The 24,776-nt window shown below is 34.4% G+C and overlaps 1 protein-coding gene across 1 annotated transcript in view; it reads right to left on the reverse strand.

Annotated features, from left to right (window-relative positions):
* Nucleotides 1–24,776, reverse strand: part of TRHDE (thyrotropin releasing hormone degrading enzyme) — a 409,484-nt gene that overhangs the window by 72,268 nt on the left and 312,440 nt on the right. Inside the window, exons 8-12 of the mRNA XM_007448769.1 lie at nucleotides 19,296–19,361; nucleotides 18,439–18,626; nucleotides 12,947–13,035; nucleotides 2,804–2,937; nucleotides 2,648–2,703 (exon numbers count right to left, since the gene is read on the reverse strand). Coding sequence (XP_007448831.1) covers nucleotides 2,648–2,703; nucleotides 2,804–2,937; nucleotides 12,947–13,035; nucleotides 18,439–18,626; nucleotides 19,296–19,361 — 533 coding nt within the window. The remainder of the gene's footprint in view (nucleotides 1–2,647; nucleotides 2,704–2,803; nucleotides 2,938–12,946; nucleotides 13,036–18,438; nucleotides 18,627–19,295; nucleotides 19,362–24,776) is intronic.

The following is a 24,776-nucleotide window of genomic DNA, read 5'->3' on the forward strand; positions in this document are numbered from 1 at the left end:
AAAAAAAAAAAAAAAAAAAAAAAAAAGGCTGGATTTATATACATCAAATATTAATTTTATCTGTGAAGAGGGAGGCTAAGAGCTATAGCATGTCATGGAAGGAGTAAAAGAAAATTTTCACATTGTTATCTCTCTTGTTTTAATCACTACAACTAGAACGCATTCATGTGGTTTTTATATATTTAAAAAACAACCATAAAAAATACCTAGAATATGTGTACTTAATTGCACAAAAAGATAGTGGGCCTGAAAGTTTATAGTTTGAATAATTAATAGTTAATTAGCAATTCATTCAACAAATATATATTGGTATAATCCTGTACCAAAGATTAAGTTAGGCAGTAGTAATACAAGGATGAGACAAAGCCCTACCCTCAAGATCACCCCAAAATCACAGGGACCCAGAAAAGTAGTTGAACTACAAGGTGACAACTGCTAAAGTACAGATCCACAGGATGACACCTTATTCTTTCTGGGAAGGACAGATAGGTTTCAGGTAAGGTTGTGCAAGTGAAATTTCACTTTTAAGTGAATAGCAATATTCCCAACAGACAAGGGGAGTGGAAAGGAATTTCATGTAATGGGCAGTCACCCTGACCTGACGTCATAAGCGCTGCTGTGCTACTATCTGCAGTTGAATGTCACCCTTCCACCCCTCACTTGAAACCTGTGCACCCTTAGCTAAGAGACTTAACCCCTTTCAACCTCCACGACTCAGCTATAACATGGCTGCAGTAACCACACCCACTCCATGGGTTTACTGAGAAGACTGAACAAAATCATTCATAAAAGCCTCAGTACAGTACCTGGAACATACATATTGATAAATATTTGCTACTCTTCTGTTTGTTATCTATAAAGAAGCCAAAAGGAGCATGGTGTGTTCAGGAAACTGAAAGAAGACTGACACAGGTTGGTAGCAAAACTTTGAAACATTTACTAGAATACACTGAAATGTGAATAACCCTTAACTCCAAGTGACTGCAGGGTGTTTCCAAGTAAATGCAGAATAAATCTAATTTTGTGTTTATTTACTTCCATACTAATATGAAAATTATCTCATGATCAATAGAACAAATTTCAATATATATTCAAGGAGATTTGCACATTCCCCTGGTAAATTTGTATAAATGATAATGAAATTGTTTACTTCAAATGTTTAAGGCTTCCAAAACTGTTATTGAAAGCAATGTTCTGTATTAGACAACAAGAAATTTAACTCTGGAAAAAAAAATCATCTACTAAAATTTAAATATTTCATTAAAAAATAGCTTCTATCATTTAATGCAGATGAGTCAAAGATCCTTTCAATTTCCATCTTTCCATCTGCCCTCTCTCTTTAGGATATCACTACTTGTTTGCTTTCTCACCATCATTTCAAACACGTAAGGATTCATATGAACTACCACTTCAAATCCCCTCAATCTTCCTATATTACCTGGCTCTTCTATTACTGCATATATATGAAGCCCTGGCCCTGTCAATTACTAGCTATATGACTTTAGGTAAGTTACTTGACTTCTCTGACCCTCAGTCTCCTCATCTATATAATGGGAATAATAATAATAAATACAGATCTGCTTATCTCATAAGGTTGTTGTGAAAATTATACAAATTACTATATGTAAAACAGAACAGTGCCTGGAAATTTATGTGTTTAGTTAACTGGTAATATTAGTTCTCTTCTAGTTCCCTAAGCTTTCCTTGTGGAACTCAACATAGCTCTCTTTTGTTTGCTTCTCTCTCAGGGCAATGTTACATTAAGTACACTCTCTTACTGGCTTTCTGAACTCTCTAAACTTCTATGTCAAAATAATCTTCATGTTATATCTAATGCTTTCTTCAAAGTCTTCATATCTTACTTAATCTTTATCTCCACATATGACTATCTTGTCAGGCTTTCCTCCACCTCTATCATTTCTAAATTTTTGTCCCATAATATCAGATTATTAAAATTAAAACTATACTTGATGTGAACAATACAAAATATTAAAAGGACTGACTTATTTTACTATTTAGCCTCAAAACTGAGTAAAATAGCTTGGGTTTATGATCAACATTACTTTAAAGGAATAGCTATTTAATGACTTTTCAAAGGATTTTTAACATTATAAATCTAACTATGAAAATCACACAAATATTACTATAACTAGTACTATAACTTCTGCTACAAGGTTGATATATATTTTGTCCAGAACAGCTTTACCCAGTAGAATATTTACTTCTGTCTTGCAGCGCAAGATTTTCATAATGAATCACATTCAAAAATACATTAAAAAAAAGATATACTAGTATATGTCATGAAAAAAATGCCAATGCTTCAAGGTACTTTACATCAAAAATTAAATATGGCACAATGGTCATTTTGTAGAGTTCATTAATGAAATTGTAAAAAGAGTATTAATCTTGAGTGTTAAATTGAACTTGTGGCAAAAATTGATCAAGCTTCTCCTGATTCAGAAATACCCCATGGCTACTATTGATCAAGAATTTGGGACACTGATTATAATTCATATCCAAACACAAAGGGTGTGAGACAGAAATTATTTTTAAAAGATTTCTTATTCAATACATATACACTATTTAGCTTAACAAAGGAAGTCTTAAGGGCATGAGTTTTATTGTGGAGAGCCACAGGAAAACATACCTGGCTAGGCTGAAGGCATCGTCGATCAAACCTGCTCGGTTACTGACAGAGAGAACCTATGAGGTCAACCAAAAATAAAAAAATGGAATCACTTAGGATTAAAATGGCAGATGTTCATATGTCAAAACAGATCTTTGATGAGTAAATCCAGTTTACCTCATGGTTCCTGATTAATTGATCAATTAATAATCTCCAATTCCTTAAATCATAGTTGACTCTAAAATAGCCAGTTTGATTGATGTTCCCCAGTAACCAGCTTCCTTTGTCCAAAGAAGTTATTCTGTGGTGTTCTGAAAACAGCATTTTAGGGGGTAAGAGAGATTTGCAATTTTAAGGGTTAAAATAGAGTGAAGTATGTTTTCTTAATACCAGATATCACAGTACCAATAATTAAAAGAGGACACCATCCTAAATACCTAATTGAAATCTACTCTTTAGTCAATTAATCACTATAGCTAGAATTTGCTAGAAAACCTTTAGTAGCTTACTCATTATTACTCTTGATAAAACCCTGTTATGTATATATAATTTTCTTTCTCAAGATAAATGTAACCAAGAAATCTACTACTGTATTCATGTGGCTTCCAGTTACATTGTATATGTATCTGTGGAAAAGGCTTCAGGTGCACATTCTACTTATTTTATTCAGCAAGAAAGTGATTAAAATAATAAGGCTCATTTATTTGAAAGTCACAGTTATTTCTTACCCTTTTCCTTGTGCTTTCTTGGGATGTGCTAATAAATAACAGACTTTCCAGGATCATCAATAATGTTGGAAAAAGGAACCTTATTTAAGACTCTAATATTTCTACATATAATTAGAACAAAGATAATAAATTCTGCTTATTGGAATCACTTTGGAAAATGGTAACTTGATTATATTCACTGGTTAATTCAGTTAAAGGAAGCCAGTAAAAGTAATCTTATAACTTACATATTTAACCCCTTCAAATATGATACACTTTTAATGGCAGCCTTTATTGACTCATTCACTTTTAATGGCAGCCTTTATTGACTTCCCAGAACCATAGTTTACAATTCTAATTATTTTGTTGCTGCTGCCCTCAGGACTCATGCTTCATAGAAGTTGCATAATGTATGAAGTTTACTTAAAATTCATATTTTATACACATACATACACACACACACACACACACACACACACACACACACACACACACACACGTCTATCTAATTTCCACAGTGACTCAAAACCACAAAATGCATCATGGAAACCATTCATGTCAGTTCTGAGTAAGAGGTACAACCTCTAATTCTCACTCTATTATCCAGGTTTTTACACATCAGACAACAAAACAAATTTTATTTTTACTTCTCTTAAGTGCTGAATTTACAGAGTACTTTCTCTTAAGTAAAAGCCATACAAGAAGAGGTTATACCACAAAAATTAATGAATGAATGTTAAAGATCATTCATTGTTCACGTTTAGAATGGGGTGGGCTAATGTAACCAATGCATGTTACACATTATCAACTTTCAGAAATACAGTAAAAAATACTTAAACATAAATATCTAATCTTTAATGTTTCAAAGAGCACTTCAACTTCTTGACACCTTTATTAACAGTATGTGTTAGAACAGATAAAGAAATGAGGCTCAGACAGGTTAATTGAATTGTCTGAGATGGTGCATCTCAGGTATCCTGACTTCTGTGCCCTTTTTACCACGCATACTCTGTTGATACAAGATGGTATAACGTTTTTATTGTATATGATACTGTATACATATTCATATTCTTATATTAATTTGAAAAAGGGGGAAATAACTTGGGAAACAAGAATTATAAAAGGAGTACAAAAACTTCTTGTAAAATTTTCCTATATATAAATGTTTGAACTTACGCCACTGATCGTCTTTTGTCCTCAGTAGAACTTATAACCTAAAGGCCAAGTAATGGCATTTAAGGTCCCTTCTAATTCTATGATTCAATGGCAGAAGGGGATAGTTTTCTTAGTTTGAAATTTTACCCAGCTTAATCTGTGGTACTTAGGAAAATAAATCTGTCAGATATTGCTCTAAAATATTTATAGCTTCCCAAGTTTCTCATACTTTATATCTGCAGGTTTTTAAAAAATTTAATGTATTTATCCACACAATTTCTGTGAAGCTTTAGAATGTCACCCAATTTTACAGATGTAAAAATAAAAAAACAATCTAAAAAATGGCATTTAAAAAACAAGTCCTCATAAAGAGAGATTTTAATCATGTCTGAATTCACTGAAGAAAAATTGATTGAAATATTGAGGATATTGTTTCCCTTGAGCAACCCTAACTCTGTCTTCAGGAATAAGATTTTTATAGCAAAACATATTTAAATTGTTATTGAATTCACATAGGTTAAGAACAAGTTTAATCATTTTCATCTAAGAAGTGATTATTATTTAAAGAAACTACAATATTAAAGGTTTGGGTTTAATATATGAACACATGATTAAACTTTCTACAATTTTGAAATGGGCATCGATTTCTATGATATTAAATCTGTTTTTTAAAGTTACTTCCTCCTGACATTTTAGATAGATGGCATAACTTAACTTCATGTGATGCACTTGGTTCTAGTTTTTTGAACTTTTGAATTCAACTATATATACGTAGAATAGAGACCAACTAAAATAGGAAAACAATCACTATACCGTCTAGTCTGAGAAGAAAAAGAAAGGCAGGCATCTATTGTTTTTTAGTATTCTATTATTAAATTAATAACTAAAACCTGAAGGTTATTACTGTTCATGAATATTTTTACACCTTTGTTATAAATGAAACCTTTGGAGAAATGATTCCCTGAAAAGTTTTCTAATAGATTTTAAATACCTTTTTCTTTCTACTTAATTATATCTCTAAAATGTTCTTCAAATTAACTAACGGCAAGAAATGAATTTTAAAGAGATCTTTTTCAATAGCCTAATGAGGTACAGTATGTGATGAGTACCATAATAAAAAAGTATGGAAGTTATATTTCAAGTGTTCGTAATAACAATTAAAATTTATATTTAGAATATATCCAAAATGGCACAAGACTTAGATTATATCAAGGCAAAGAGTAGTTGTCATTTTATAGTATTTTATATCTTTATCTTTTTGGAATAAAAAGAGAAAGGATATCAGATCTTTCTACTCAGTGTTGGCTGGTTGAAGAACAATCAGAATTTAAAACACATAAAAAAGTGAACCAGGGTAATAAGGGTAACAGTGTGAAACAAATTCAGGTATAATAACATACTAGTTTTCTCACTGGACTCTTGTGAGAATAAAATTAGATAATGCTCTGTAGAGAATACAGAGAACCATTCCTGTGTATCCAGTGGCAAAGTGTCAAAACTGACAGATCTGCAAAGTAACCTACCAAAGTATTAAAATCTTGTGTGTGTGTGTGTGTGTGTGTGTGTGTGTTGTAAATAAACATAGAAAAGAAAATCAACCTCCTAAGACACTTTCGGCAAGTTATTTCTCAAGCCTTAATTTTCTCATTTGTAAAGAGGGGACTAAAAAAAAAAATGCTCTCTTTTAGGCTTGTAACTTTCATATGAGCTAATATTTAAGGAAAGTGTTATATCATTATGCCATTTTTAATGTTTACTTTGAATTTGCAGCATCAATTTCCCTTTTATTTTAAGTCTTTTCTTTCCTAACATTTTTTTTAACATCTTTATTGGAGTATATTTGCTTTAAAAGGTGTGTTAGTTTCTGCTGTATAACAAAGTAAATCAGCTATACGTATACATATATCCCCATATCCCCTCCCTCTTGCGTCTCCCTCCCACCCTCCCTATCCCACCCCTCTAGGTGGTCACAAAGCACTGAGCTGATCTCCCTGTGCTATGCGGCTGCTTCCCATTAGCTATCTATTTTACATTTGGTAGTGTATATGTGTCCATGCCACTCTCTCACTCATCCCAGCTTACCCTTCCCCCTCCTGGTGTCCTCAAGTCCATTCTCTACATCTGCTTATTTATTCCTGTCCTGCCCCTAAATTCTTCAGAACCACTTTTTCTTTAGATTCCATATATATGTGTTAGCATATGGTATTTTTTTTTCTCATTCTGACTTACTTCACTATGTATGACAGACACTAGGTCCATCCACCTCACTACAAATAACTCAATTTCGTGTCTTTTTATGGCTGAGTAATATTCCATTGTATATATGTGCCACATCTTCTTTATCCATTGCTCTGTTGATGGACACTTAGGTTGCTTCCATATACTGGCTATTGTAAATAGTGCTGCAACGAACATTGTGGTATATGACTCTTTTTGAATTATGGTTTTCTCAGGGAATATGCCCAGTAGTGGGATTGCTGGGTCATATGATACTTCTATTTTTAGTATTTTAAGGAACCTCCATACTGTTCTCCATAGTGGCTGTATCAATTTACATTCCCACCAACAGTGCAAGAGGGTTCCCTTTGCTCCACACCCTCTCCAGCATTTATTCTTTGTAGACTTTTTGATGATGGCCATTCTGACTGGTGTGAGGTGATACCTCACTGTAGTTTTGATTTACATTTCTCTAATGATTCGTGATGTTGAGCATCCTTTCATGTGTTTGTTGGAAATCTGTATATCTTCTTTGGAGACATGTCTATTTAGATCTTCTGCCCAGTTTTGGACTGGGTTCTTTGTTTTTTTGATATTGAGCTGCATGAGCTGCTTATAAATTTTGGAGATTAATCCTTTGGCAGTTGCTTCATTTGCAAATATTTTCTCCCATTCTGAGGGTTGTCTTTTCGTCTTGTTTATGGTTTCCTTTGCTGTGAAAAAGCTTTCAAGTTTCACTAGGCCCCATTTGTTTATTTTTTTTTAATTTCCATTTCTATAGGAGGTGGGTCAAAAAGGACCTTGCTGTGACTTATGTCATAGAGTGTTCTGCCTATGTTTCCCTCTAAGAGTTTTATAGTGTCTGGCCTTACATTTAGGTCTTTAATCCATTTTGAGTTTATTTTTGTGTATGGAATTAGGGAGTGTTCTAATTTCATTTTTTACATGTAGCTGTCCAGTTTTCCCAGCATCACTTATTGAAGAGGCTGTCTTTTCTCCATTGTATATCTTGCCTCCTTTATCAAAAATAAAGTGACCATATGTGCATGGGTTTATCTCTGGGCTTTCTGTCCTGTTCCATTGATCTATATTTCTGTTTTTGTGCCAGTACCATACAGTCTTGATTGCTGTAGCATTTTAGTGTAGTCTGAAGTCTGGAAGCCTGATTCCTCTAGCTCCGTTTTTCTTTCCCAAGATTGTTTTGGCTATTGGGGGTCTTTTGTGTTTCCATACAAATTGTGAAATTTTTTGTTCTAGTTCTGAGAAAAATGCCATTGGCAGGTTGATAGGGATTGCATTGAATCCTTAAATTGCCTTGGGTAGTATACTCATTTTCACAATGTTGATTCTTCCAATCCGAGAACATGGTATATCTCTCCATCTGTTTGTATCATCCTTAATTTCTTTCATCAGTGTCTTATAGTTTTCTGCATACAGGTCTTTTGTCTCCTTAGGTAGGTTTATTCCTAGGTATTTTATTGTTTTTCTTGCAAGGGTAAATCGGATGTTTCCTTAATTTCTCTTTCAGATTTTTCATCATTACTGTATGGGAATGCAAGAGATTTCTGTGCATTAATTTCGTGTCCTGCTACTTTACCAAATTCATTGATTAGCTCTAGAAGTTTTCTGATACCATCTTTAGGATTCTCTATGTATAGTATCATGTCATCTGCAAACAGTGACAGCTTTACTTCTTTTCAATTTGGATTCCTTTTATTTCTTCTTTGTCTCTGATTGCTGTGGCTAAAACTTCCAAAACTATGTTGAATAATAGTGGTGAGAGTGGCAACCTTGTCTTGTTCCTGATCTTAGTGGAAATGCTTTCAGGTTTTCATCATTGAGAACGATGTTGGCTCTGGGTTTGTCATATATAGCCTTTATTATGTTGAGGTAAGTTCCTTCTGTGCCTACTTTCTGGAGGGTTTTTATCATAAATTGGTGTTGAATTTTGTCAAAAGCTTTTTCTGCATCTATTGAGATGATCATATGGTTTTTCTCCTTCAATTTGTTAATATGGCGTTTCACGTTGACTGATTTGAATACATTGTAGAATCCTTGCATTCCTGGGATAAACCACACTTGATCATGGTGTATGACCCTTTTAATGTGCTGTTGGATTCTGTTTACTAGTATTTTGTTGAGGATTTTTGCATCTATGCTCATCAGTGATATTGGTCTGTAGTTTTCTTTTTTGTGACATCTTTGTCTGGTTTTGATATCAGGGTGATGGTGGCCTCGTAGAATGAGTTTGGCAGTGTTCCTCCCTCTGCTATATTTTGGAAGAGTTTGAGGAAGATAGGTGTTAGCTCTTCTCTAAATGTTTGATAGAATTTGCCTGTGAAGCCATCTGGTCCTAGGCTTTTGTTTGTTTGAAGATTTTTAATCACAGTTTCAATTTCAGTGCTTGTGATTGGTCTATTCATATCTTCTATTTCTTCCTGGTTCAGTCTAAGAAGGTTGTGCATTTCTAAGAATTTGTCCTTTTCTTCCAGGTTGTCCATTTTATTGGCATAGAGTTGTCTGTGGTAATCCCTCTTGATACTTTGTACTTCTGCAGTGTCAGTTGTTACTTCTCCTTTTTCATTTTCAATTCTATTGATTTGTGTCTTATCCCATTTTTTCTTGATGAGTCTGGCTAATGGTTTATCAATTTTGTTTATCTTCTCAAAGAACCAGCTTTTAGTTTTATTGATCTTTGCTACTGTTTCCTTCATTTCTTTTTCATTTATTTCTGCTCTGATTTTATGATTTCTTTCCTTCTGCTAACTTTGGCAGTTTTTGTTCTTCTTTCTCTAATTGCTTTAGGTGTAAGGTTGGGTCGTTTATTTGAGATGTTTCTTGTTTCTTGAGGTAGGATTTTATTGCTATAAACTTCCCTCTTAGAACTGCTTTTGCTGCACATGATAGGTTTTGGGTCATTGTGTTTTCATTGTCATTTGTTTCTAGTTATTATTTTATTTCCTCTTTATTTCTTCAGTGATCTCTTGGTTATTTAGTAGTGCATTGTTTAGTCTCCATGTGTTTGTATTTTTTACAGATTTTTCCTGTAATTGATGTCTAATCTCATAGTGTTGTGGTCGAAAAAGATATTTGATTATGATTTCAATTTTCTTAAATTTACCACGGCTTGATTTGTGACCTAGGATACGATCTATTCGGGAGAATGTTCTATGAGCACTTGAGAAGAAAGTGTATTCTGTTGTTTTTGGATGGAATGTCCTATAAATATCAATTAAGTCCGTCTTGTTTAATGTGTCATTTAAAGCTTGTGTTTCCTTATTTATTTTCATTTTGGATGATCTGTCCATTGGTAAAAGTGTGGTGATAAAGTCCCCTACTATTATTGTGTTACTGTCAATTTCCTTTATTATGGCTGTTAGCATTTGTGTTATGTATTGAGGTGCTCCTATGTTGGGTGCATAAATATTTACAATTGTTATATCTTCTTCTTGTAGTGATGCCTTGATCATTATGTAGTGTTCTTCTTTGTCTCTTGTAATAGTCGTTATTTTAAAGTCTATTTTTTCTGATATGAGAATTGCTACTCCAGGTTTCTTCTGATTTCCATTTGCTTGGAATATCTTTTTCCATCCCCTCACTGTCAGTCTGTATGTGTCCCTAGGTCTGAAGTGGGTCTCTTGTAGACAGCATATATGTTGGTCTTGTTTTTGTATCCATTCAGCCAGTTTATGTCCTTCAGATGGAGCAGTTAATCCATTTACATTTAAGGTAATTATCAATATGTATGTTCCTATAACCATTTATCAGTTGTTTTGTGTTTGTTATTGTAGGTCTTTTCCTTCTCTTGTGTTTCTGGCCTAGAGAAGTTCCTTTAGCATTTGCTGTAAACTGGTTTCGTGGTGCTGAATTCTCTTAGCTTTTGCTTGTAAGTTTTAATTTCTCCAACGAATCTGAATGAGATCCTTGCTGGGTAATCTTGGTTTGTAGGCTTTTCCCTTTCATCACCTTAAATATGACCTGCCACTCCCTTCTGGCTTGCAGAGTTTCTGCTGAGAAATCAGCTGTTAACCTTATGCAGATTCCCTTGTATGTTATTTGTTGTTTTTCCCTTGCTGCTGTTAATATTTTTTCTTTGTATTTAATTTTTGGTAGTTTGATTAATATGTATCTTGGCTTGTTTCTCCTTGGATTTTCCCTATTTGGGATTCTCTGAGCTTCCTGGACTTGACTGACTATTTTGTTTCCTATATTAGGGAAGTTTTCAACTATAATCTCTTCAAATATTTTCTCAGACCCTTTCTTTTTCTCTTCTTCTTCTAGGACCACTATAATTTGAATGTTGTTGTGTTTAATGTTGTCCCAGTGGTCTCTGAGACTGTCCTCCATTCTTTTCATTCTTTTTTCTTTATTCTGCTCTGCAGTAGTTATTTCCACTATTTTAACTCCAGGTCACTTATCCATTCTTCTGCCTCAGTTATTCTGATATTGATTCCTTCTAGAGAATTTTTAATTTCATTTATTGTGCTGTTCATCGTTGTTTGTTTGCTCTTTAGTTCTTCTAGGTCCTTGTTAAATATTTCTTGTACTTTCTCCATTGTATTTCCAAGATTTTGGATCATCTTTCCTATCATTACTCTGAATTCTTTTTCAGGTAGACTGCCTATCTTCTCTTCATTTGTTTGGTCTGGTGGGTTTTTACCTTGCTGCTTCAACTGCTGTATATTTCTCTGTCTTCTCATTTTGCTTAACTTACTGCATTTGGGGTCTCCTTTTCATAGGCTGCAGGCTTGTAGTTCCCATTGTTTTTGGTGTCTGTCCCCAGTGGGTAGGGTTGGTTCAATGGGTTGTGTAGGCTTCCTGGTGGAGGGGACTACTGACTGTGTTCTGGTGGATGAGGCTGGATCTTTTCTTTCTGGTGGGCAGGGCTGTGTCCGGTGGTGTGTTTTGGGGTGTCTGTGAACTTATGATTTTAGGCAGCCTGTCTGCTAATGGGTGGGGTTGTGTTCCTGTCTTCCTAGTTGTTTGGCATGGGATGTCCAGCACTGTAGCATGCTGGTCATTGAGTGGAGGTGGGTTTTAGCGTTGAGATGGAGATCTCTGGGAGATGTTTTGCCGTTTGATATTACATGGGGCTGGCAGGTTTCTGGTGGACCAATGTCTTGAACTCGGCTCTCCCACCTAAGAGGCTCCGGCCTGACACCCGGCACATATTTTCATAATATGTGATGATGTGTTAAAAATACAACAACATGAAAATTTGAATAAAAATTCAACTGGCAAAACAGTGTTTATATTTCTGTTAAGCAGATTAGATTCTGCTGTGAGACCTTTTTCTTATATGTATGTGTGTATGTATTTTAAGCACTTACATCTCCCTAATAGGAGCAAGACTGGGGAGGAGAAACAATATTTTTGTTGTTTATTTATACTTCACCTTACTTCAAAAAAAGATTTGTGGTTGTTTAAATTACGCTTACAAAATATCAAGAAAATATAAAGTAGCAGAATGTGAGAAAGGAGTAAGAAAAACAAAATGTGAACATATTTGACCATTTAAATCTAAATGAAATGTTACATAAAAGATGATAATTGGTTTTTTCTTCAATTCAATGGAAAACAGAAATAAAAGAGACCTGTTTCACACTCTAGTATGAAGCATTTAGATTGGATTCAAGAAATAGCTTTCTGACAGTGAATTGAAATAGGTAACTATCTTATTTGAAGATATTTAGAAATAGAATAGAATCTCATCTTTCTCTGCTCCTTGAGAGTTGACCCTACCTAAGGGATGGTTTCATGACCTAGCAAGCCTCTCCCTTCTGGCCCTATAATTAGCTAATTCTACAGAGAATACTGCCTCACCCATTCTTTAAAGAGCCTGCCTGGTAAAGAGAAGATAGCTGGAAAATGGAATTTAAAAATGTGGCCTGTGTTTCAGTATCTGGCATACTGTTCTATTGGGAGTTACGACTGTAATTCTATTATATTCAGGACTATAAAATGGTGCAGTTTAAAGCAGTTAAGAATAGTACTACAAGTACTTAGATTTAAATTTTCTCTTTACCGTCAAAGACACAAATAAATTTAATAATTATATCAGCGGACTGAAATTAGACTATGTAGAAACTATACTATATTATACTTAAATTTATAGAGGTAATTCCTCTATATTCTCTTTCTAATTTGTCTTTATTCACATTTTTATAACAGCTGATACAAGAGGTTGAGTTGCTAAACAATTATCTGAAACCAAATTATCAGGGGAGAATATATTTTTTACCTGATTTGTTAGACACCCAAATAATTGCTTCTGGAGACACATGGCTTCTATTTCCTACCACAACAGTTAATGGGATCTGCCACAGGTAACTGCAAAATAAAAGAGAAACTTTAAGAATAAAAATGGTTATAACAAACAAACAACATTTCCTATGCACCTCCTATGTGATTTTTCTTATTCTCTTTAGGAGAATTTTTTAAATTCCCCAGTCATAAATGTAAGGAATAGGCCAAGAAGATGAATTCACTCTTTCAATGTCGCTAAGCAGACTTGGCCTCTAAGAGTTTTAATTTCAACACAAAAGGTGGACTACCAACAAAACAATTTATCTTGGAAAAAAAGATTTGAATTTTACATGAGGAATAAAAAGTAGCTAAAATCTATAAATCTGAGCTGCACCATATATTGAGTAAAGTCTTAAAATAACTCCTTTCTACTTGATTCTGCATTAGATTAATGCCCGTTCCAGTGGTTTCATGCATTTACATTTCAACATTCTCCTCATTTACTTCTTTAACTATTCTTAAAAACCACTTTTGTCAGATATTATAGAAAGGATAATACAGCACAGATAAAGTTATTTAGCAAAGTAGGGACAAAAAGCAAAACTGATCAGATCCCCCTAAAATCCAGATCAATACAAAGAACACCGTGGGACACAATGCTTTGTTTTCTGAAATGGAATTTCCAAATTGATGTGTGAGATCAACCACCAATGTGCAGGGATCAGTCATGAGTCTTCAGCTATTAAAGAAAAGCGTTTTCTAGAACATGACTTTTTATAGGATAAAAATTTAGGCCTAAACTTGTACGTGAAATAATATCAATTTAACCTCAAATGAGCAACCAGAGATAAATTGGATAGTCTTACAATAAAATCCAATGACTACAGTTTGTTCCCCTAAAATATAGCCAGGTTATGTTAACCAATCATTGCACTATTAGCAACAGAGAGAGTCAACAATATGCAGTATGAGAAAAATATTTCTGACCTGAAAACTATAAGAATACTCTATGAGCTCAGTAACTATGAGAATTAATGGAGAATTGAGACTTTTTCAGGGAACATGTCTGGGGGTATGTAGCTAAAAATAGAATGAATATGTCTTTTGATGGGGGAGGACATCTCCAAATCTGTCATGTGGAATTTGATTATTATTTTATCATTTCATGTCTCCCATTCACAATAATCAGAATTTAGTAATAGCAAAAATCCAAATGGAAGACTGGAAGAAATTCCTAGTGTTATACCAACTGCTATCTCCAACATAGAAAGTTAATATGTTTAAGATTCTAAATTTTAAAAGTATATGCTATACTTAATCAGACAAACATTTCTGAGTGCCACCTATGTGGAGACATGCTGCTATACTGAATGGACTCTGGACAATTGATCAGGAAATAAACAATCTATTGTAGCGAAACAAGTATTGTTTGTAGGGTAGACATTGGTGAACGCCAACCCATGTACACTCTTTAACAAATATCCCCAAGCTCATAACACGATACCAAGAATATGCCACAAGTATTTATAATGGATTTACTGTTAGGAAGATACAGAGAATTTATATAATAAATTTATATATAAATATATATAGTTGTTCTCTAAAAATAATGAATCTTTTTGATTAACTGAAATTATTAGGTAAGAGACAATGCCTGACTCTGCATGTGATTCTCGAATTAAACTATGAACTCACTTTTGTGTACCTAAGATCTTTCAAAAGCCTGGAAATGAAATGCTTCCATAAATTGCGGTTGAAATGGATTGAATGAGACTGAACTGAAGTAAAATAAAAGGAACTATCAGTCTATAATAAGACAGAGATTAACTTTATGCAATTGATTTTTTTAGTACAGATTGTCTATATTGAGTTGGGGCAACTAAATTTTGAAGGCAAATAAATATCAGTTAAAGGGCCAGAAATATATAAAATTGAAGATGTTTAAAACTCTTCAAGGATAAATGTGTCTTTTTTGTAGCATGATCATAAAATGTTTATGAAATAGTATTTGCCCTTAATATAACATACTTATAATCTTACATTTATTTAAACTGTACCCTTCTAAATAATGAAACTAGAAATTACAATAAAAATTGATATGTTTTGATTTTGAGTTTTAGCAAAAGTCTCTAAAGTCAAGAAGGAGAGATTCATACCAATACCTGCATTGTTGCTTACAGACAATTCCACATACAAGAAACTTCCTAAATTGCAGACACTGTACTGTATAGCAGTGTTCAGATGCAAAAAAGGAGTTAACTTTAAGGTACTGCAATACAAACATTGGGGCATTTTGTAAATTTTTAAAAATACCCTCTATATTTTTCCTAAGAATGTTTTTGGCCTCTATTCTCTGTGCGTGTGTGTGTGTGTGTGTGTGTGTGTGCGCACATGTATGTATACACAAAATCTATACATTGTCCCAAAGTAAAAATTACAAATCACCAAGCACATCTGAAGTTTATATTATTTCTGAATTGCTATACTATCAGTACTATACAAGTTGTTTTCCTTAACTTTCCAAACAACACATATTTGATCTTTCCACCAATTTCATTTTTAAGATCAAAGAAAGCATGGCAATTATGTTGCTTTATGATTACAACTTAAAAGGCTAGAAGAAGACCCTAAACATTGTGGGTGAAAAGCTCTGTGTGGTATGCTGTAAAAAAATCCAAAACTGCAGTGAGTTATGTTAAAAAAGAAACTAGAGGGCTTCCCTGGTGGCGCAGTGCTTGAGAGTCCGCCTGCCGATGCAGGAGACGCGGGTTCGTGCCCCGTTTCGGGAAGATCCCACATGCCGCGGAGCGGCTGGGCCCGTGAGCCATGGCCACTGAGCCTGCGCGTCCGGAGCCTGTGCTCCGCAAATGGGAGAGGCCACAACAGTGAGAGGCCCGCATAACGCAAGGAAAAAAAAAAAAAGAAACTAGAAAAAAGAACCTGTGAAATTAAATTGTGCCCCCGCCCCTTAAGTTTAACTTGAATTTTAGTCATCTCATTTTAAGAGGAAAAAAACAAAAACAATGCACTTTCAAAAGACCCCCAAGATATTTTTTATTTAACAGTCCCTGGGACTACCTCTCTTCATCGTAGGTCACATTTTTATAATAAAGCAATGTTTATTCTAATGATTATGTTAAGGTAGAAAAGCGTAGGTACTTATTTTAGCTGGAGTGAAAAAACTTTTTAAAAAATGGTACCAATATTAGTGAAGCATTAATGTAGATGCCATGAAAAATGGTTCCAAGGTTGCTATCATTGGACCCAAAACAAAAGGAGATAAATATAATTCTCTGTAGCACAGGACTCCAAGAAGCTCCATATGTATAGGAGACATCACTGAACATTACAATGTATTAACTTTATAAAGAAAAAAACGCTACACAAATTCACAATTTCCCAAATACCAAAATGCTAGCAAATATTTTACTCACTTTCACATATCAACTAACTTTATGCAATTATTATATAAAGACCTTTCTTTCTATGCTGTAATATAGCTACCACATATGAAAAATATGATTACTATATACATTAAAAATGTTCTAGGCATGTTGTAGTGATATTCCAGTGTCCTCTACAAAATTGAAGACAAAGAATTGATTATACCGTCACAGAAAATATCCACAATTCATGGGTTTCCTGGCGTAAATGGGCACTATGTTTTACTGCATTAACTATTTGCAGTATATGATAAAGACCTAAGAAGGTTACAGACAAAGGGCAGATAGAATTGGTATTGAAGCTTTGACCACAATGTTATAGTGAATTAAATTATCAATAATATAAAACTGAATACTAAAATTTCAACTGCAAACTTTATTATTTCAAAAGATATAAAATAAATTTTGAGACTGATGGAATGCCATGCATTATCTCACTCAATATTTTCTATGCCAAGTTCTCAGCGTTCAAAACCATTCATATGATTTTATAACTCCAGCAAAAGTAAAGCTCTGTAAAAGCTTTGTATAGGTATATATACCTATACAGCCTGGGAGAAAGTCTTCCTTTAAAGAGTCAGACTTGCGGCCGATACATCTGGCTCATATTATAGGTTGACAGACTATTTTTGTTCAAAATTTGTTCTGTCATCTGCATGTCCTTTATGTTTTTCTGCATCAGTGATGCTTGTGTTAAGAATGATCATTCTCAAAGGCAAGGCCTGAATCTCTCTAACTTTGCCACAGTCAAGTAGTTTTTATGTACTTCCCGACAAGGCCAGGGTTCATGCCTAAGCAGGTTTCACCTGGGGCCAGAGGGTGGCTGGCCAGAAGCAGTGTTTGGCAGCTGTGAGGAATCCAGGGTGGGTGAAGGGTTGACCCAGTCAGATCCTGACAGTGTGGCAGGATAATACCCTGTATTCCACAGGTGCAAACAGTTAGGTTACAAGGGCAGTCTGCTGAAGGACAGTGTATATAATGAGCAGGAGATTTAAGACAATACTTTCTTAAGTGGGTTCCCAATTTAGTCACCAGAAAACATTCATGAATTTCTCAGTTACTTCTACCTGGACCCTGTCTTGGAGCTACGCTACTTAGGTATGATTTTCATTCCTCTTAGAGATAACAAAGAAAGCTTAATGCATGCTTCACATATCCTAGATACTGATGGATGATAAAATCAGATTCCTAATATTCCAAATGGGAGACCAGCATGACCAGTCTAATCCCAACACCTCATTTTATTTATTAATTTTGACCTCCAACCCTCCCTGTCCCGCTCCCAACCTCTTATCCAGATATCTTAGAAAAAAATAAAATGAAATGATTTAAGTTCTATCTTTCCTTGGCTCAGCTTTAATAAAGCACAAAGGAGTGGGAAAACATGAACTAGAAAAGAATTACATGCTGAGTTTTCAGTAATTAAATAAGAATTTCAAATGAAAGTTAAAGTAACAAGTCAGATTCTATGTATGTTGTGTTAATGGTTTTTAGACACTAAAAGTGAGGGAAGAGAATGTATTTTAATACTAAGTGGCATTGATAGTTAGACCATTTTAAATGGATCTAGTTTGAGTTCCTCTGGCTCAGACACTATTTAGTCTGGTTGGGGGTTTTTGTTTAACTAGTCTTTCTGGATTGTTAGTTTCTGTTCTTGTCTATTCTACAAATCTTGGTTTTCTTAATACCATTTAATCCACTTCAAAGTATTTTAACTTTCTTAAATTTAATTCAACAAACATTTACAGGGAAAAGTAAAAAAACAAAACAAAACACACATTATTGTTTTAAATGACCATGATAATTTAAATCCTGTCTTCTTAAACAAAATAACTTTAGCATGCTGTCACCTTGATAGTTAAAATATCTGGAAATGGGAGTAAAAGAGGGTTCAAAATGAAAATACCATATGTAAATAAAGAAATGAAAGCTATATTTCGAGTACTTTTCATAATTCTGTTATCAATTCTTTTTAAAATGTTAAAATGCAAAGTGAAACATAAAAAACAAAAGCAATGTTTTCACATAAGCAACAGAGTTGTACCTGTTATTTTGAGGTTCATGTGCTTTAGTTTTAGCACTGATGTCATAAATAAAATGTTGCTGGGTAATTATTATTCTATTTTCTGCTGTTGTATTTCTCAAGATGGTGATAACAGGATAACCCATCTGGAGTGTCCACTGATCCATTACTTCTTGTATATTTACATACTTTCCATTCCTTTTTAAAGCCTTTATAACCAAAATTGTATAAATTAATTTTATAAACATAAACTATAAACATAATTAACATTAAACCATTTTCATGTTTACTTTTATGATTTACTTAAGTATGAAAACATTTAAAATCGGTGAAACTAATATAATGTGTTAGTAAAATTAATCTTCTTGCCTTAGCTTAAGCTTCATGCATATATATATATATATATATATATATATATAAATAAAAACTTTATTAACATTAAAGTTTTTACCTAATGGAAGATGAAATATATTTTATTGTTAAAGCAAGTACTTACTTGCAGCATCTTTAAGCATCCCCAGTATGTCTAGTATTAAACTTAAATACTTGTCATTCACTTAAAGAGAAAAAGTTCTTTACCATCTATATTTCACTCAAACATGAATATCTGACACCCTATTAAAATTATATTTCAGAAGTATTATCATGTTTGAAAGTAGGCAAGGTATCTTTAACTACCATTGTAGCTGAATTAATTTTAAACCTCATTATCCTTATAATATAATACATCAAATATAAAACAAGAAAGCAATATCAAGAAAAGGGAAATATAAAAAGTAAAAACAAACCATCAGTGTCAGTAAAAGTTATGAATGTTTTATAAACTCAATTCAAATATTCAAGAAGAGGCTTTGGCTTTCAAGCTTCCTATACTTTACCTCTGATAGTGTATTCCAGAGATCATTTCTGGCTGCATTGCCATACTTATGAATAGTTAAGTAATCCTACAAAGAATATAAAATTGTAATTACAATTCAAAGGCTAAGCAATTTCCAGTAAACACATTTATTTCTCAATTCGGTTAACCATTTCCATTTGTTGGAACTGCCTTAACACAAGATAAAGACGTGCAAAAAAGGTGAAGAATCTCATTTTAAAATATTCCAAAGAGATTGAACTATAGCATATTTCTTAATTAAATCATCAAACAATACTAATCTCTTAAAATTTATTTTCATAGCCACAATCACTTCTTATGGATTTTCCAGGGTCAAAGATCTTCCTCTAATTCAGCAAGTCAAACTCAGGAAATTTTGAAAAAACTACCTCTGCAATGAAATATTTAGGGGAAACTTTCTCATCAGGCTTTCATGTTGAAGTGTTGAAAAAATAGCTTGTTTTATGGAAAAAGGAAAAAAACAACCTGACTGATATATACTGATGTGAAGAGGGATTGTTTTGCCAAAAAGGTGATGACTATCTCCACAACTTGTCCAGTTCCCTGTCTCTCTGCAAAGGACAGGCTGCCTGATACAAAAATGATATATACACACTTCCATGAGTTTGAAACTCATATTAATATTTAATAAGAAAAGGTCAATCCTAAGTTTATTTAACGTTTTTGAGCTTAGGACTTCACATTTCTCATTTTCAATCATTAGGAGTTTAATGTACACACTTTCTGATTCATGTCTGTTCCCTTCTAAGAAGCATGGTTTATGTCACTGAATGTGTTATTTAGTTATGGCTACTTGGCATTTTTTTTTTTTCTGATTCCAAAGTAGAAAAATCAATAGACAACAGTGTTTTATATTATGAAACAGTGTCCCCTCCTTCATCTGAAGTTCCATTATCTCTGCCACACCTAGGTAGTAGACAAAATCTTAATTTACATCAGTACTAAAACTGGAAAAATTTTGCTGACTCCTTTCAGTACTTTATGTAGAGTGGAGTACTTTGGGGATAATTAAAGTTGGGGAAGCAAATTTTCTGAAATACAAATTGTAGCACCTGTGACAGATTCAGCTTTCTTGGTAACTCAAAGCACAGCGAATGGCAACTCCCACTTAATCAGACTCCTAGAGATGCAGTACTCAACACTAACTTAGCAACCACAAATTCATCGTTGTCATCAGGTGTTAGGAATAACTTTACTGAAAAAATACAAGCCTGAATGACCAGTCTGAATCCTAACCTTGGCTTTGAACATGCCACATGAGGCATTTCCAATTAGAACTCAAGGACCAGGATTTAAATCAGCTATTTCAGATTTAGTTGTCAGAATTATTTTTTATGCTTGTTTAGCACTTAAGTGAATAAATTTGGGGAAAATAGGAATTATGAAACATAAATTTAAATTTTATTGTAAATAAATAATAATAATGCCATAATGATAAAGTTTTAACATGAGAACTATTTATTATTGGATTCTGTTTATGTATAGTGCTGCTAGGATAATCCAAAAGAGGGAACAAAGGAATACTACATAGACCTTGAAAGGTCCAATACATAACTACAGGTTTCTCTTCACAGACAGATCATAAAAATCCAACGGTTCATGATATGAGTTGACCTTGGACCAATACTGATCATCAACTTGAGCTCTTGGTTCCCTCCCCAATTCAGAATAAAGTTCAAATTTACATTTCAAGCAGGCTGGAATGTCAATTATCCAAGTTTAGGAAGGCGCTCCAACTTGTCTGCCTCAGTATTCAAGGCAGATCGCATGCCTTCTTGGACTCCCAGCAGCCCCAGTTTTCGGGTGTTACTGGACTCCTACATATGTCACTTCTTTTCTCTGTTAAAAAACTCAAATGTTTTCCTTAGTAATTTTAACCTTCCTCTTGCACAAATATAGTCATATTTTGAATTGAGGAAATTTTGCTTTGTCTTTGTAGAATTACAAAACCACTTAAAAGAACAGTGAGTGTGGTTTTTTGATGATCAATCATTTATTTATTTGTCCATTCCACAAAATGTATGGTGCACTTTGCATGTGCCAGGCAGCTTACCAGGTGCTGGGGCAACAGTGGTGGAGAGAAGTTTACCGAGAATAACTAGAAATACTGAGATGTGATTTGTATAGGAAGGTTTCTACGACTGAAACTGGGGAAGTCTTGGTACAATAACCACTTGATAAGATGAATCAGATATTTGGTATGAGATTGAATAAGAAGATTTTAAGTTCTGGTCAAACCTACAAGTCAATGAATATGGACATGGCTGGAGTTATGAACCTGAAATGAAAATTTATATTTATATGTATGAAAGTCAATCAGCAGTAGATTTGACATAATATAAAGTAGAAGAATGATTTAATATTAACACTGTAAAGAGAACTGTGGGTTCTCTATACAGAGTATTTCAGAAACAGTAGAGTTGTTGAAAAGAGTAAAACAAAGATGACCACTAGAATATTCTTAAGGAACATAACCAACAATATAAACTGATTAAAAGTTAAAAGCAGGGACTTCCCTGGTGGCGCTGTGGTTAAGAATCGCCTGCCGATGCAGGGGACACGGGTTCAAGCCCTGGTCCGGGAAGATCCCACATGCCACGGAGCAACTAAGCCAGTGCGCCACAACTACTGAGCCTGCGTGCCACAGCTACTAAAGCCTGCACACCTAGAGCCTGTGCTCCGCAACAAAAAAAGCCACCGCAATAAGCCCACACACCGCAACAAGCCCGAGTAGTCCCTGCTCACCGCAACTAGAGAAAGCCCGCGCGCAGCAACGAAGACCCAGTGCAGCCAAATAAATAAATAAATTTATTTTTAAAAAAGTTAAAAGCATGTTAAGCAAAAGTATATTCTGATACATAAAGTGCAGGAATGGGAGTCTGTCTTTGTTCAAATCCATATTCCAACAGTCCCTAGTTGTATGATCTCTGGCAAATCACTTAACCTCTTTGTGCCTGTCTTCACATCTAGAAAATAAGGATAATAAAAGTACCTGCTGCATAGAATTTTTCTGAGAAATAAATGATTTAATATTTGTACAGTGTTAAAAAGCGAAGAGTGCTTAACACAGTAATGTCTATTCACTAGACAGTAGCTGCTATAATCTTATTAATCATTTCAGGTTACAGGTTGGAAAACTGAGTAACAAAAGCAAAAGCATCATTAATGATAATAATTAAAGAACATAGTACATGAAAACAACATCTGCCTCCCTTTTAGCACTAAGTTGCTTTATATTTTATTTCATTCAATCCCAAGATGACATTTATGAGTTAGATGTTATCATCAACACTTAATAAATCAAAACACTGGAACTCAGAGACTCCAGCCCATGTCCAAACCCCATATCTGTGCACACAACTGCTGACCCAAATCCAATATCTTCGAGATGACACACAGGTGACTAAGAGTCATGTTCAAAGCTGAACTCATGTCCTCCCCTATATCAGCTCCTTTTGGGAGCCCTTCCCCAGGGATGACCCTTCCATCCACCTCAACCAAGGCGTCATCTTTGATGCCTTTCTCTCCCTTTCCACCACATTCAGGTAATGATCCACATCCTAAATAGCCCCCTAATATTCCCCCTTCCTTTTAGCTCTTTGACAGCCACTCTATTTTGCCCAGATGACTATTACTGCTACTACTTCTGCTTTGTCCCTTTCAAATCTCATCTCTTTCACGCAGTCATGCATGAATACTTTTCATCAAATATACATATGAATCCCTGCTGCCTTCAGAATACAGTCCAAACATACCTCAATGTATCTTAAAGGTGTCCCTCATAGTCTGGTCCCTCTGTACCTCTCCAATCCCATCCATTACTTTGTTGGCCCCCTGCCTCAACTTAACCATTTTCACCTTTCTTGCAGATGTCTAATGCATATTTTCTCCCTTTTCTAGTTCCCTGCACAAGCAGTTCTCTACACACTCTTTTCTCCTTTGCCCATTTAAATTCAATTCAATCTCCAGGACTCAAGTTTGCATGTCCTTCGGGAATCCTTTCTTGCCCATTCTCACCCCCTTCCTAATTCTGAGTCAAGCACCCCTCTTATATTCTTACATGCTTCACCATATAAGAGCAATTATCACACTGTTATAATTGCCTGTTTACTAGTTTGACTGCCCACATAGTCTGTAAATTCCATGAGAGTGAGGACCCTGTGATTCCTGTTTACCACTATTTAACCAGCATCTATATGCCCAGCCTGGTACCCAGTAGATGCACAATATATTTGTGTGATTTCTGACTTTCCTTATGCAATATGCCTTTCTGCTGACAGCTGACAATGCAGTAAAGAGAGATTTCTTGTACCTATCATGTTCCCCCTAAATGTCATATTTAAACACTAAATAATTTATTATTTCAGCGAGTATCTGTCAGATATATAACTTGCAATGATATATGCGATTGGCCCTGATGTCATCAAAAGACTGTAAACTATTGGGTATGAGACCATTTTTTGTTTAACTTTCTTTGCTAACAAGTGACACGGTTCATAACATTTTATATATAAAAGCCAATGGGACTAATAAAGACAAGGGGAAAAGTAAAAAGTGAGCTGAGGAAGTAAAGCACTATTATCTTTTAAGATTTATGTGGAAATAATTATGGAATACTTGCTCTACTATTAACAAGCACTTCAGCATGTTGAAACAGAGGATCAACCATATAAATGGTTTATTCCTCAGGACACGGAGGGACAGTTTGATAAAAATCAAAGAGCTATGGACTGGCTTGTATGTGTTCAGCTGTAAATAACAAAAAATCCACCCTGGGATGACTTTTTTAATAACAAGATTTATTCTTTCCTACTATAAGAAGGTAAGATAGAGCCGCAGCTCTTTTCCTATGGAATTCTTTTGGCCCCATCTTTACCTAAGTTTTGGCTTTCTCCTCACATTTGGGGCTAGATGGCTGTAGCAATCCCACACATTCAGATGTAACATCACACAGAGGAAAATATGGAATTTTCTCCTGAGAATCTCTGTTTAAGAATCAGAAAAACTCTCCCTCAAATCCTACATCAAACTCCCCACGTTTCCCGTTTAGCCAAATTCTATCATGTGCTCTAAACAAAATCTGTTAGTGAAATTTTGGGGGGGGGGGATTGCACAAGTCAGGACCCAGTCCTATGAAGTATATGATTATATAGATGAGGATGAGAATCCAAACAAAATCAAAATTTGGTTTATAAGAAAGAAGAGGAGACTAGCTTGTGGGTATACCACCAACAGTGTTTTCTCCAGTGAGACAAGGGATGCAAGTCCAGGCCTCAGTGACCCTGGAAAGCAGGATCCTTTCTACTTGCAAGAATAGTCTGGGAAACGCCAGGTAAATCGAGCACTGATTTTTCTGACTATGTGACAAGAAGTTTGAAGCAAGGGTTTAAAATATTGTTCCTTTCTATTAAGAATAATTGTACCTCAAAATATTTGTACTGGGCATTTGTCATTCTTTTGG

The sequence above is a fragment of the Lipotes vexillifer genome, unplaced genomic scaffold (genome assembly GCF_000442215.2).
Source record: "Lipotes vexillifer unplaced genomic scaffold, Lipotes_vexillifer_v1.1 scaffold329, whole genome shotgun sequence".
Classification (NCBI taxonomy): domain Eukaryota; kingdom Metazoa; phylum Chordata; class Mammalia; order Artiodactyla; family Lipotidae; genus Lipotes; species Lipotes vexillifer.